At 38.5% G+C, this 14,233-nt stretch overlaps 1 protein-coding gene across 4 annotated transcripts in view; it reads right to left on the bottom strand.

Moving 5' to 3' along the window:
- ERN1 (endoplasmic reticulum to nucleus signaling 1) overlaps positions 1–14,233 on the bottom strand; it is a 31,784-nt gene that overhangs the window by 11,339 nt on the left and 6,212 nt on the right. For 3 of the 4 annotated variants that reach the window (XM_021537523.3, XM_085556726.1, XM_085556724.1), the window contains exons 2-6: positions 11,178–11,289; positions 2,744–2,777; positions 1,732–1,804; positions 978–1,050; positions 192–314 (exon numbers count right to left, since the gene is read on the bottom strand). In XM_021537523.3, coding sequence (XP_021393198.2) covers positions 192–314; positions 978–1,050; positions 1,732–1,804; positions 2,744–2,777; positions 11,178–11,289 — 415 coding nt within the window. Of the gene's footprint in view, positions 1–191; positions 315–977; positions 1,051–1,731; positions 1,805–2,743; positions 2,778–11,177; positions 11,290–14,233 lie in introns of those variants that run through there. The other variant, XM_085556725.1, reaches the window with a different exon arrangement.

The following is a 14,233-nucleotide window of genomic DNA, read 5'->3' as shown; positions in this document are numbered from 1 at the left end:
GTTTAGAAGACATTATCTATCTGCTGCTAAAGTTAATTATTCTTCTGTGTACAGTCTAAAATCATAATTCACAGAAGTTTTTCCAAGAAATAAACTTGAAAATCTGAACTGACCACAAGATCATTTGTTATGAGCCTAAACTTTAAAAAGCAGAATTTTCTTTTAAACTACAGGGAAAAAAAGCTTATGACCTGTTCTCCCAAGATACAGGAGGGATGTTGATGGGCAAAGACTTTCTGCAAAAGAGGAAGTCAAGGTCTGCTGTTTCTCCCCAGTCATGAGGTCAACCACGTACCAAATATCCTGCTTTTTACCTGAAATCATAATTGAAGTCACATTACCATTCAATAGGAAAAACTGCACTTTCATTTGGCTTTTCAGTCTTCTTTTTTCTTTACTAGACTCATGGACTTAGCACAAATAAAGCATTTTTAATAAAACAGTTTTTCATAGTTAGACTTAGGTTCATCATTTAGCACTACTGGCCAATCCCAAATACTGACCACAAACCCCAAGCCCAAATACAATATTTAGAAGAGTAAGTACTATTGGCTGAATTTTTTCACACATAAAATCTAACAAAGCTCTGAGTGCAGCAGATCCCAGGAGCTCTCAGATGAGGAGACTGAAGTGCTCATGGTGAAAGACAGGAGGTGGAAAAAAAAGTGAGGAAGTGAGGGTCTACACCTTTCAAACTGCTTAAGGATTGTAATTTAAACATCCCACTCAAGACTATGTGAGCCATGGTCTCAAGAATTTCTTAGAAGTTAATACATGTATGTTGTGTTTAGAAGCATTTGGATATCAAAGAGTTAGCAAATTCTATATTAATCAGATTTTCTGTTATCAGAAAGCTTTATGAAAATTCATAATTAATACCCAAAATAAGGCCTATTTCCTTCAGTCTGCCTGGGAGTCTCTACATTTTGTAGTTGCTGAACATCTTACAATCTAAAGGAGATAAAATTTGAACTCACCCATATAAAGGATCCCATCAGAACTGCGACAGGGAGATGCCTGCACCAGCTCTGGGATAGTAAATGGAAGTTTCTAGGGGAAAAACAAACAAGCAATAATTGTATTGGTTATTTCTATTATTATAATACCTGAGAAGTCAACCAGAGTAAATACTAAAATAACACCACCAAAGTTCCTAAGGGAAATCATAGCAGCTGAGGAAAAAAAATCTTGTAGGAAGGCAAACATTTTATCTGAGTGTCACCACAAAGTTTAAAAATGAAAGTCAAGCTTAGGCAGTAGCTGTGGCCTACATGGATTGCTGACTAATTTGAAAGGTTCAGCATTTTTGTTTGCTTGCTAAATCCTATAAAGATCTTCTAAAGGGGTTAGCACAGAGCATTTATTAATCCTGCTTCTGGCAGATGGTTTTAGAATATAATAAATTTAGAAATATAATAAATGTTTGGAGAGAGTCACACATCTGATTGGTGTTATTTTGGGTACACCCTTCCCATCAAATCACACAGAGATTAATCAGAATTTGGATAACAAGACATAAATTTTATTTGTAATTATCATTATTTTAGCAAGTTACTGAAAAGTCATACATGGGGACAAGATGTGGTGTTGATATTTTCAAGTAGAAATCACTTCCTGAGAATCACAAGGTGGCAACATTCTGCTCTAACAAAATATAAGTATGTTTTCCTTCTGCAGAGGCATGAGGTTGACTGGAGCACTTTTTAGGAGAGAATTTTAAAATATACTTACAGTCAAGCCTTCACTGTTCTTGCCACCAAGTGTGTACAAACTGCCATCATTTGGGTCTGGAAGAAATGCCGGCCTAGAATTGAAGCAATGATAAATGATAAAAATGTACTGTGCTTCTCAGAAACAACAAAGAAACTGGTCAGCACTGGCTTTACAGAGAAGTTCATCTGACATTAAATTTTTTCAATTTAATTTATTAACTGTGAAAATTAAAAAATATAAGGAAGTTTCAGAACTGATAAAACGTAAGACCACTAATGTATTTGAATGCACAAAGATCCAAATGCGGCAGGCACTGACTTGGGTGAAAGCTTTTAAACTAAACCTATAAAACCTTAAAATGACACAGATGTAGAACAAGCCAAACAAATAAATAAAACCAGAGAGTATAAGGAAGGCAAGAAACAATGAAGAGTTGCCAGAATTAAATATGAGAGGTAAAGGGATCCCTACACGCAAATACACAAAGACCCCCAAACTCACTCAAACCCTAATGTCTATGGTTCTACGATCAAAAAAAAGAAAGGATGTCACCACTGACTTCAGAGACAAAGTTCAAGCCCCAAATTTTCTAGCTAAACGTGAAGTTGCTGCAGGGACCAATGTGAATTTACAGCTCAAGGATGTCATTTGCAGATCCTGGTTGTGGTGGTGGTTGTAGTTTTCTCTGTTTCACTGTTTTTAGTCTCTGTTTGAGAGGGGTAAATACAGAATCCAGAATCAGTCCTGGCTCTGTCACTTCCCACCTGCCACCCCTGGCACAGGTTCACAGCCCTGATGTCCAAACCCACCAAGGGCTCCAGAGAACAGGCTGCAGACAGGATGTTTCATCTTAGCTATGAGATGTAGCTAATTCTATCCTTTTATCTGTTCCCTAAACCACCTTAAATGGCTTTCTGCAAGGTGTGCAGCTTGTCTAGAACACAAATGGGTTTGGTTAAAATTAAACTAAATTTCAAGATGTCAGTGAAAATTGAACAAGCTGTAAATGAGATAAAGGAAACAGACTTACTCTTCCACATGGATCGGCACCTGGAGGACAGGATCTGCACACACAGAAAAAGAAAAAAAAATCAAAATACTAGTAATTCAATAATCCATTGAACTCACCAGATACAGGATTAAGCCAGGCCTGCAACATCTTGCTCCTTTTAGAAAGGTTGATTCACAGTTTGAAAGTAAACTCTCAGCAGTCTCCTCTTGTTCCTGGAACTTGGTTCATAAAATGGGAAACTACAAAGCACTTGAGAAAGTCTTCTGAAGTCCTTTGTTCAGTTTTACCCATACTAAATACCTCAAAATTACTGAGAGCTTACAAAATCCAGAATCACAGGATTTTCACTCCTGATGCAAACACCATAGAAGTATCCTGATTTATAAGGCATACTCTACAATTTCCAATAGAAACGTGTTATTAATGGGTATACTGGCAGAAAATACCTCAGAAGAGGATGCAATCCTCTAAGAACCTCCACTTCCACAGGGAAACCACTGGAATGAGTCTGAGTAAGACTATGAAAAATGACCAGGCAAACAGTGTTTTTCAACTCTTCTGTCTCCATGCAAACATAATGATACAACAGGAAGGAAATAAGAACAAAAGCACTGATGTTTTGACAGCCTTTGACTGGGAAACTGGCACAGATTCTGGGCAGCCTGAGTGTACTGGGATATCTGCAGAGCTAAGCAAGACAAGAACAGGAAATTCAGGGTTCAGTAGCCAAGGCTTACAGAGTCTGTACCACTCTGCAGGGAAAGGCACCACACCAGCTGCTGGGTTTGATGGCAATGGCCTGCAAGGATGACCTGGTTTTACATGGATTAAAAAAACATAACCCCCTACCCAAGCAGATCTCTGGCTGCAACACAGCTGAAAGCAGCAGCCACCTAAAGAAGCACATTTAATGCCAGAGACAGAAAGAAAGCAAGATATGAGGGATAACTGTAGTTACCTTTACAACAGTAAACACTCTCAGAGCAGCTTTGTTCAAAACATAACTACATGCAATTTTTTTCTCTTCAAACCTAAAAAATGGTCCAGGATACACTCCCAAAGGTGTCAAAATAAACTCCACTTAATTCATTGAGAACCCAAACACACATCAATGGCCATAAGAATAATTAACATTCAAACAAAGGAGCTTAGTGACTCATCTTCTGTATCTGTCTCTACAGACCAGGCTGCTTAGTCAGACCTTTAATTATATTAACTACATCAAGCAAATAATTTCTATCCCTTGTGTGAAGAAATTGGTTTCAGGATATGTTGGGAGGGACCCTCACTCTCACTGATTATATGTCAATTATTTCTCAATGTTTGCTTGAAGTATTCCACAAGCTTTATAATATCTAATACAGTACATGGTGACTTACATCATCAGCTCTCCGTCCTAGGGAAAAGCAAGAAAAAAAACATTTTTTCCCCATCATATACAATGGATTGACTTGAGCTGAGCTGCTGGGTTGAACAACTAAAGGCAAACTGAGACCAAGTTTATGAACTCAGGATATCCCTAATTCTGGGTGAAATTACCTAAAAGAAGAGAAACATTAAAGACCAAACGCAAAAGGTTTTGTAATCACAATGTTTCATGGGAAAGGAACGCTCAGTTTTGTGAAAGAAACATCATCATGAATCAGAACAAGTGACACCTGGCTCAGAACAAGCAACACCTGGCTCAGTTAAGTAAGATTTATTGCAAGTGCTACAAGCATTGCTAAAGGCAAAAGCCAAATAAACTTTGAAAGTCTCTTGAACTGATTACACAGAGAGTGTCTTACATGGTAAAAAAATAAACTCTCACCTATGGTGACGGCGACTGTTGTGAGACAACAACAGCTTCACAAGCAGCACTGGGGCAACTCTTTCCTATTCCTAAAAATGTCCTCAGTGATCACTAGGAGTAACAAAGATTGTTTTTGAAGTGAATGCATATTTAGTGTTTAAGTACAACAATGCAGATTTCTATAAAATCACATTCTAGTCAACCTGGGCAAAACATAAGACTAACTAACATAAATAGTTTATTGTCAGAATAATCTTCAGAAACTTTTAATTTTAATTAGAGGACTGTTTCTTCTCTGAATTACATGATGGTGTGAAGCTGTTATATGAAATTACAGTGTAAAACTACTACAGTCTGAATCAATCTCCAACTTTGCTAACTGCACTGTTACTGGCAGGACACCTCAGCAGACCAACACAGAGTGGGATTGCCTCAAATACCTCAGTATTTCAGGGTTTTTTTCAAACAATGCTCAGGAAAATGTGAACAATTACAGGAAATTTCAAAGGTAGATTATGTCTTCTAGCAACTGATCCTGGTTTGTCCATGACATTTGCAGGAGGGCCTGATTAGTAATGCTTTCCTTGAGTTCCTTCTCTATCCTGAAAATACAGTGGAGAGCAGTAATAGAGCAAAGCATTTCTGGGCTAATAGCTTGTTTTTTACTTAATTTTCTAAGACTGGGCAATCTATTTTTATCAACCAAAACAAAGCTCTGCTCTCTGCTCCAGTTAAAGATCTGAGAATTTCTGCATGGTTTACCATACCACAACAGTGAAAGGACACACACACATATCTGTGCAATAATTACTTGCATTGAGCTTTTATCCCTCAGATTGTATTTCTGAAAGCTGTTGGGAAATTGTCACTTAAAACACTTTCCAATGTCATCAATAAATGTCTTCTACACTTTAATAAACAATGCCACAAGTCTCATGAATGTCTCTATGTTTTGCAGTGTTTTTCTGAAGCACTGCTGCCTATCAGATGACATGAATGAGTCTTATGGCAAATCCCAAGCTATTCAGTGTGCACAGAAGCATCATTGTCATGAAAGTCCTTGAATTTCTCTTTAGTACCATGTCTTCAACATCATGCACTTCATCAGAAATTTTCAGATTCCTGCTTTTATTTAATTTCTTAGTAACTGAAACTCAATTTATGAGCAAAGAGGAAAAAGTGGTAGATAGAACAGATTAAGAAGTGATGACAAAGCAGGAGGAATTTTTTCACTACTTAGTGGCACGTGAACCAGAACACTGATTATTCTGATGGCTTCCTGTACACTGAAGTGTTGTGTATGAATTGTTAGAAAGCATTTATGGATTTCTGATTCAATTCCATGCATGAGGCTCTTCACAGCAATGGAGTTAGTTTTCTAAAGTGAAAGGATTTATCCTGTCACTACTAGCACCATCCACCTGGAAAGACAGATTGTGGAAAGCCATTTCTCTACATTTTTAGCTACTGAGCTGATTTTCTCATTTTCTTATTTCTCATTTTCTTAATACTTTCATGATCTTGAACCCAGGTTATGGCTCTGCAGAGATCTTTTGAAGACAGACAATAAACTCCTCATGTTCACTTTCATGTGGTCTGGGACCTGTTCCAACCTCTATTTCAAAGTTTGTTTTGAAATAAAAATTTGCTCTGAGATAAAAAGAGAATCTTAAATTCAATTAATTGTTGCCAGTTCTTACAATAGTTTTCATAACTTGAACACAGACCAGTAAAAGAGTGAGCCCTCTTGTGACTGAAGTCACCTTTTGCTCCACAAGGGATCAAACAGAAAAAGTTCTTACAGAAGTCAGAGCACTGAGCTCTCCTCTCCTCTCCTGCTGCTCCCCACTCAAGTGTTGACATGCTGGGACTGAACCACGTCACCTGCTTTCAAAACTCCCTGGACTGCAGTTCCCTGTAACTGGGAAAGTCCCTCTAACAGGCCTGAGCTGTTCCAATGCCAACAGCAGTGGTGACAACCACTGAACAAAGCAGCAACTATTCTGTACTGGAATGAAAGCTGGACAGAAAATGTGATAAAACTGAAAAATACATCTCCCTCTCCCTCAAGCTTCCATTCCATGTAGCAGGGAAAAGCCAAATTCTTGCAAGGTCCTACAGAAAGTTTTTTTTCCACTTTCTAGACTAAGAAAACAGATGTCAAAACAACTCTGGAGCATGGTGGGAGTGAGTTAGGAAGCAGGACACCATTCTGTAAATATGGTGCTCTAGCCATATGATGCTTCTCTCCAGTGCTGGAGAGAAGATTGAGTTTTCTACACATATTTCCATGGATTTCCATTTTTTTTTTTCCTGCAGCCTCCACTAAGACAGATTATATTACTGATACCTACACTAAAAACCTACAATTCAGCACACACCAGCTTTAGCTTTCTGAACTGCTCTGTTCAGAAACACAGCCTATGTTAGCAAAAAAATTGTAAAATACCTTTGTTAAGAAAAAAAAATTAAAAGGAGATTGATCCTACATTATAAAGATTTATTCTAGAACTCCAAGTGTTTGTTCACAAGTACAGCAGTTATTAGAAACCTGTTAACATAAAGTCTGCTCAGTAATTTGGTAAATTATTTGGCTCTGTTCTATTTCCCCAAAATGAACATTTTGACCTGGCAGCAGACAGATGTCCCAATCCAGTTTTGGTTGCATCATGGCCAGAATATATTTGTGAGTGGGTAGAAGTGTATAACATGTTTCAGATGCTTCTGACCCACACTTTGCATACACACATGGAAAAAAGCCTTATGAAAATGTAACCATACGCTAAATATAACACATTTGACTTTTCTCCATATTTCACAAATATATTGTAAGATAAATTTGCCCTTTGCCCAAACTATGAGTATTTTTAACATACAAGATAAAGATAAAGATAAAGTTGCATGTTGTCATCACTGTAGTGTGCCCTTAGAGCCAATGACTGGAAAGGAGAAGTGGGAGGCTGAAACGTGAGTAAGCCACTGCCCCACTGGAATGAGCTGGAATAAACGGTTTCCTGCCCTGAGGCCCGACCACAAGGTTTGGGCTAACGGGCCAATTTAAACCCAGTCAGCCTCATCTTCTGCTGCAGGGACAGCAAATGAGGCTAGAGTCACAAACTATGCTCTGGAATTTGCTGAAAACAGTACTGTTCTACAACTGCTTTGTTTTGATAATCCTTATTAATTTACAACTATGCACAATGATATTACTTCTTGCATGGGAAAACCACTGTTACTAAAGCAGGACCTACAGACCTCAAACTTGTCCTTTATAATCTGTATTTTGGATCCCATAAATAGATTCTTTATACCTTTGTCTTATAACAGCCCTCTAAAATCTACAGGTTATGAATGAGGTGTTGGAAATCAAAACCTTTTAAATTGATTGTGGGTCATCATTTTTGACTGCTACAAAGAGCTGAAGATCATAACAAGATTTCTCCTGGGTCTAAATGAGGATCCAAATCTGCATCTATTAAATGTTCTTATGGCAAAATACTTTGCATTAGTTCTTAAGGGAAAGCTTTTATGGAGTTGGTGAATGAAAAAAAAAAACTAGATCCCTTTGAACAATACAACAGGACAGAGAGAACAGAGGAACGGCATGCCCAAGAGTACAGCTTGAAACACTGCAGCCTTAGCATCTCAAATTCAATATTGTGTTCAATAAACCAAGCTTTTGAGTTAACAGAGACATACAAGGTGAGTTTTACAAAGATGTGAGAGAACAGCATAGTCTTAAAATCAGACTCTTAAAGCTCACACTGAAATCAGAACTGTGAAATAAAGTCTGACAGCAAGGAGGAAAGCTTTCTCCAGATCTGCCTTGCCAACAGGTTCTCATGACCCTCTCTTTCTCTGTCCACTTGCATGTAAACACAAATCTGAAGTGCTGCACCTCTGTACCTTTCAAAGAGGTCTGTAGGAAATTACAGAAGTTGTTTTATTTCCATCAGTTTTGGGAAAGAGGTTTCATCCCAAGGAACCTTACTGAGGATGCTGACTAAATATCTTGTTAGTGGCAAGTGCAGAAAACGTGGGAGCCTACAGGAGCCTGTCCCACTGTCACTCAGGGCTGACAGCTCCTTGTATTGATCAGGGGTGGCACCAAAAGCCTCATTCAGCCACTGATGTGAAATGTGAGCCACAGCCTTTCCAACGAGTGCCTTCAACACCAGCTGTTTGTGTGGGGTCACAGCACAAGCAAAGATGCCTCTCAGAAATTACAGGGGAGGAGGAATATGGGTTTTTCTCTAAACTTTCCAGCCATTTGCCAGCTTCCCAAGGCCCAGAAAATGAGCAGCATCAGCTACCTGCTCACTGAAAAATCTTGAGAGCTGCCAGAGAACAAGACCCATTGAAGCCAACAGGAAATTAAGATTTTAAGCAACCTCAACAACTAAGTCCACAGTCTCATCACATGTAACTGCAGGGTCACAGCTTATTTCTGACAGGGGAAAGTCCTATTCCTAACTGACCTAGTTTTTGCCTGCTTTATGGGCAGCACAGCTATTCTGACTGCCTTTCTTGCCAGCACTCCATGAAGGAAGGAAACCCAAACATGTTATTGTGGTTATAATCATTGGCTCATTTACTCCACACACCTAAGATAAGCTTCAGTGCCAAGTTAAAACAAGCCACACATGGCAAGATATTCATGTTTGTTTAAGTACTGCCCGATAATGAACATGGCCTTGGTTTTTTTCCCTAATGAAAATAAAATGTACCTGAATTGCCCTTTGTTAAATACTTTGCTGCTCAAGTGCAGTAATAAAATGTTCCCTTCCTGGTGAGTGCCACTGCAGTGCTTCAGGTGACCTCCATAACTTCTCAAAGCACCTGAGCTACAACACATGGTTTATCTACTGTAATCAGGGTAAAATGGCACCTGCAAGAGCACTGCTTGCAGTGCAGGCACCTTCCTGCCAGGTAATCTCTGTTACAGCAGCAGCATGTTGCTGATAGAATGCACCCAACTCCTGTGTTTATACACTAATATTAATACTGAATTCTGCACTATTAGGTTTCTCCAGGGGTTCAGCACAGAAAGCTGAATTTGTTTCCAACACTATCTTGTCTGCTGGGCCTCCCACCCAAAGGGTGACCATCAACAAATAGAGATTTGCAAAAATAAATAACCTCCCTCACATTACAATTTATATGTACAGGCCCTTGTTCCATGTCAGTTAACTCAGGAGGCATCTTGGAACACTGATACCTACCACAAATTCTTCTCTCATTGATCCCTGTGTGCTGCCCTATTACACAGAAATAAACTAGGGAGCAGTAAGTGCTTTGCAAAAGTCAAGTGAGCAGAACTCATATACATAAGATGCAGAAGTTAGCAGCAGAGAGGAAACAAGAAGTTCCATAAAACTAGCTTATCCAGTCTGGCAGTTCTACAGAACCAACACAAGTTTTGCAATAATTCTTTTTTAAACAAGAGAAGTTCCTTGAGCAACACACTCTGATCCAAGATCCTTTTCATTACCAAAGTGTGTTCATTTCTTCTTCAAAAAACCTCTTGCCACTTACTAAGTGTGGCTGCAAAGCAATGCCAGTTGTGATGCCCTTATAGACAAGGATTAGGCAGGGTATGTTTGTGTCACTGGAATGACAAAGAGACCAGCAAGTTTTTCTTAGCCTACAGCAGCACTAAATTGGGAAGCTGACAACCTGCTTTTAGGCAGGGCTGTTCAGGAAAAGGAGGGGGTCTAAATTTAAACAGGAGACTGGAGAAAACCAAGATCCTTCAAGAAAATACTTGGCTTAGCATTTTCTACTCTAAGAGCTACAAAAGCCTTCTTTGCTCATTTACAAAGTTAACTTTTTATCTGATAGATCTGCTTTCAAATACAAATGGCTTCACAAAGAACAACTTGGTACTGCAGACACCAGATAGGCACAATCCATTTCCCACCACTTCAGCTCACATACTAAACTGACAGGCTTAAAAACAGAGGACAGAATGATGCAGTTCCATTTGACCCTCTAATTTATTTCTAGAAGTGAAGGTGCTACTATCACCTCTGCCACACATAATCAGAGGCCCACTAAACAAAATTTGCTAGTTTTGTTTACAAATACTAAATTTTTCATCAAGACAGAACTAGCTCTGCTCAGTACTTAAAATTACAAAATTACTTCCAGTCACTGAACAATGTTAAATTCCTTTATACAAGTGCAGTTCTTTTATTTAAAAAACTGTGTGTTTCTAAACATCTTTTATAGAAAAATCCCCAAGGTTTGCACGATATGCAATGTAGGGTATTCCAGAGACAGAATCATGCAATCCCTTTGCCATCAATTTCACAAGCTGACACATCTATTCAGTTCCATGCTTGCTTATATTGCAGTCATTCCCATAAAAGATGACACCTACCAGTTATACCACTACACCTCAAACATCCAGGGGAAAACACAAACAAACAAAGTCCCCACAAACCTAAAAAAAAAAAACCTCACATAAACCTGGAAAATACCTACAAGTGAAATTATGAAGATGAACATGACTCTAGAAACACTCTAGCTTAATTCTGGAACAATAACAAAATATAAAAAGAAAAGAAAGTATTTACCAGATCTTACAACTCTTGGAATTGCCAATTAATTTGTTATTTCTGCTATTGAGTAGAGGGCATCAGGACATCTCCTGCTCACCTTCTTTTAAAGTCCACTTGATTGCTCCTGTCCTCTTGCTGACAGCGTGCAAACTTCCATCCAGGGTTGAAACAAACAACAGTGTTTCTGGCACAGTTACCGAGCTGGTGTTCTGGAAAAGAAAAACCAATATGATGAGTATGATTATTTACTACAGAGTTTGCTCATAACTGTCAGACAGTACATGGCCTAGAACATCCCTTCTTTTAAATGCACAGACTGAACAATTTTCTTGCCCCTTTGAATTCAGTGATTGATTTTTGGTTTGGTTTGGTTAATTTGCTGTTAACACTGCAGATGTTAATGTGCTAAGTTCCTCTAGAAACAAACTGGGATATGCTTTAACTCCACCTCCATTTTCAATTTGATATCAAAGTCTTCTTGCACTAGAATTAGGAGAGACCAGAGACAGGGCTGATCTAGGAAAGGACTGACAAAAAGACCATGCAGTAAGTTATGAAGAGTGAGGAAGTTCAGAGCAGCTCAGAGAACCCAATGTCAATGTCAAACCCATTCTCCTCCCAGGTACACAGAATATACTCTGCCAGGTCCAATCCCCTAGAAATGAAGACATCAGCTGGGTGGAATCTGGATAAATACAACTGAACAATGACCAATACTGGCTGAACAATGTGGCTGAGACAGATGGAGCTGCAAGCATTGTCAGCTGCCTCTAAGCAAGGGTAAAATATTTAGGATAGATGCAGTTTAAAGGCTGGAGAAGATCCATACTGGTAAATCTCTTGTGGTTTTATACCTCGTGTCTCCCAATATTGTCTTTCTGCAGTACAGAGTAAATAACACTGTTAAGGAATATGATCCATAAGGATGAGCACATCCACAGTCAGCTCTGAGAAAGCAGCTGGCTGCAGGGTTTAAACCTCCATTTCATATTCCAATTCATTCTGTCTCTGGGGAGCAGTTTGGTGCCATTGTCCTTCCTCCAGCCCAAGCAAGTTGTGAGCCTGGCCCTTGCAGAAAATGGATTTTATTAAAAGGGCATCACCACAAACACCAAGGACTCAGAACTATGCAACTATTGTGGGAACTAAGTCCAAGGTGTTCCATCACACAAAGCAGAACAAGCAAGTTAATTTAATGCCTGCTCTTCTCCTCCTGCCTAAAGATGATCCCAGACAGCCTAAGATTGACCCATTTCTTTTTTCCAGGGCTCAAGTTTTCACTCAAATAACTTTTCATTTGCAGGCTGTATCTGCATTGCTCATCTGTGTGACACCTGCCACGTTTCAAAGTTTCACAGTTAAATATAGTTCTTAACCTACCACACAAAATGTAAATGTATTCATTTTACATAATTAATGTCTTCAATGACTTATTGTAAAAAATAATTACTGGTCATGTTAGAATTACTGCAAAGCAAAATACTTAACTGCCAAATGAAAATACAAAGAATAACTTTCTTTGAACAGCCATACATTTTAGTGCAATCCAACTAGAGCATTATATTTTCAGGCAAAGCACAGAGCTAAAAGGATAATATAACACAGTGCTAACTAGCCAACACTCAGGTTGCACCTATAAATACTGTATATGCTTCTTTCCAGTCATAATCAGCTGGAGCACACAATTGTAAAACACACAGTGCAGAAAGAAATGGAAGTACAAGTCAACAGTACACCAACCATAGAGCAGAAATAATTGCCAGAAGGCCAGAAAAAGAATGGGAGAATTATTTTAACACATAAATATAATATTCATTACATGACATTGTAAATTATGCGGGCTGCACAGCCATCTGCACTTAGATAAAATATTTACATCTGGGATTAAACTTCGCAGTGTTTGTTCAAATAGGGACAGTGCATAACAGTTCCTCTCACATTGCCCTATAAAAAAGCACCTCAAGATTTTCCTGATCAGAACTGAACTCACAGTACCTTTCAAGCCTAACAACCTGACTGGGTGTAGGAGCAGAAAGGCTCTGTTGTAAAGTTAGGAGATCTCAGCTGTCTGTATTATTACTTTTGTTAAACTATTGTAGCCACTGTATCGAAGTAATTAATGAAAATTTTGTCCCCTAGGTATTTTTGTACACAATACTACACTTAGGATGGTGTAGTTGATTAATCATCATTATTCCAGTCTTCCTTAAATCAGCATTTAACAAGCCAGATTCACTGATACCACAGTGAGAGGGGGAAGACATGACCCACGCTCCATTATCACAACCCTTCAGCACTGAAAACCATCTGGTTGTGAGGCTCAGTTTAGTAAACACAGTGAAACTGCACCTAGAGTGAAATAGTAAGTTGAGCAAGAAAATACAACAGTTAAAGACAGGAAATTAAAACTATTCAAGTTCCTTTAAATTGCAGGTGTGAATTTGACACCCAGAATGTAATAACTAATGTTGAAGTTTAGTCGCAACTAAAATACAACATACAGCAAATCCACAACATCATCTGCGTATACAGACGTAAGATTGTTTTTCTAGGCTACTTCTTATTCTCTGTACAAGTCTTATCTTTTATCTTCTATCTTAGAGAATCAGTATATTCTTCAAAAACCATGCTCTCTTCCTGTCTTCTGATTAAGAAATACATGTAACATGTTCAGTAAAAATTTGCCTGTAAAATAACCACATGAGTATGGTTGGGTATAACATATCAGGAATACACAGTGCATAGAACATTCCTTGTTGTAGATTGTAGATTTAACACTTTCATATTGAACATTTGAATATATTATTGGGGCATCAAGGATACAGAAATTAAGGAATTAAATGTGAGCTCTGAAACCCTGATCAAGACATCAGTAACCAGTATTGTCTTCCAGATTGTTGATGTTTTAGCAGGTTCCTAGGACTTGGGACCAAACAGAAAGTACAAACATGAAAATAGTTCCTCTGCACAGTGCACTGAGAGCAGGAAAACATTTCTGTACTTCCCTCCAATCATAAGCTGAACAACAGAGAAAGAAAACCGTAGCTGAAGGAGTGCTCCTGCGAGTTTCCTGCAAGTGGAAAACCAAATGAACACTGGATTGTTGCCTAGTCAGTTCTATAGAGTTCTCAGAAAGTTCTCAGATATAACCAA

This window comes from Lonchura striata, chromosome 18 (assembly GCF_050655825.1).
Source record: "Lonchura striata isolate lonStrDom1 chromosome 18, ASM5065582v1, whole genome shotgun sequence".
Lineage (NCBI taxonomy): Eukaryota > Metazoa > Chordata > Aves > Passeriformes > Estrildidae > Lonchura > Lonchura striata.
This window is presented reverse-complemented; position numbering and strand designations above follow the sequence as displayed.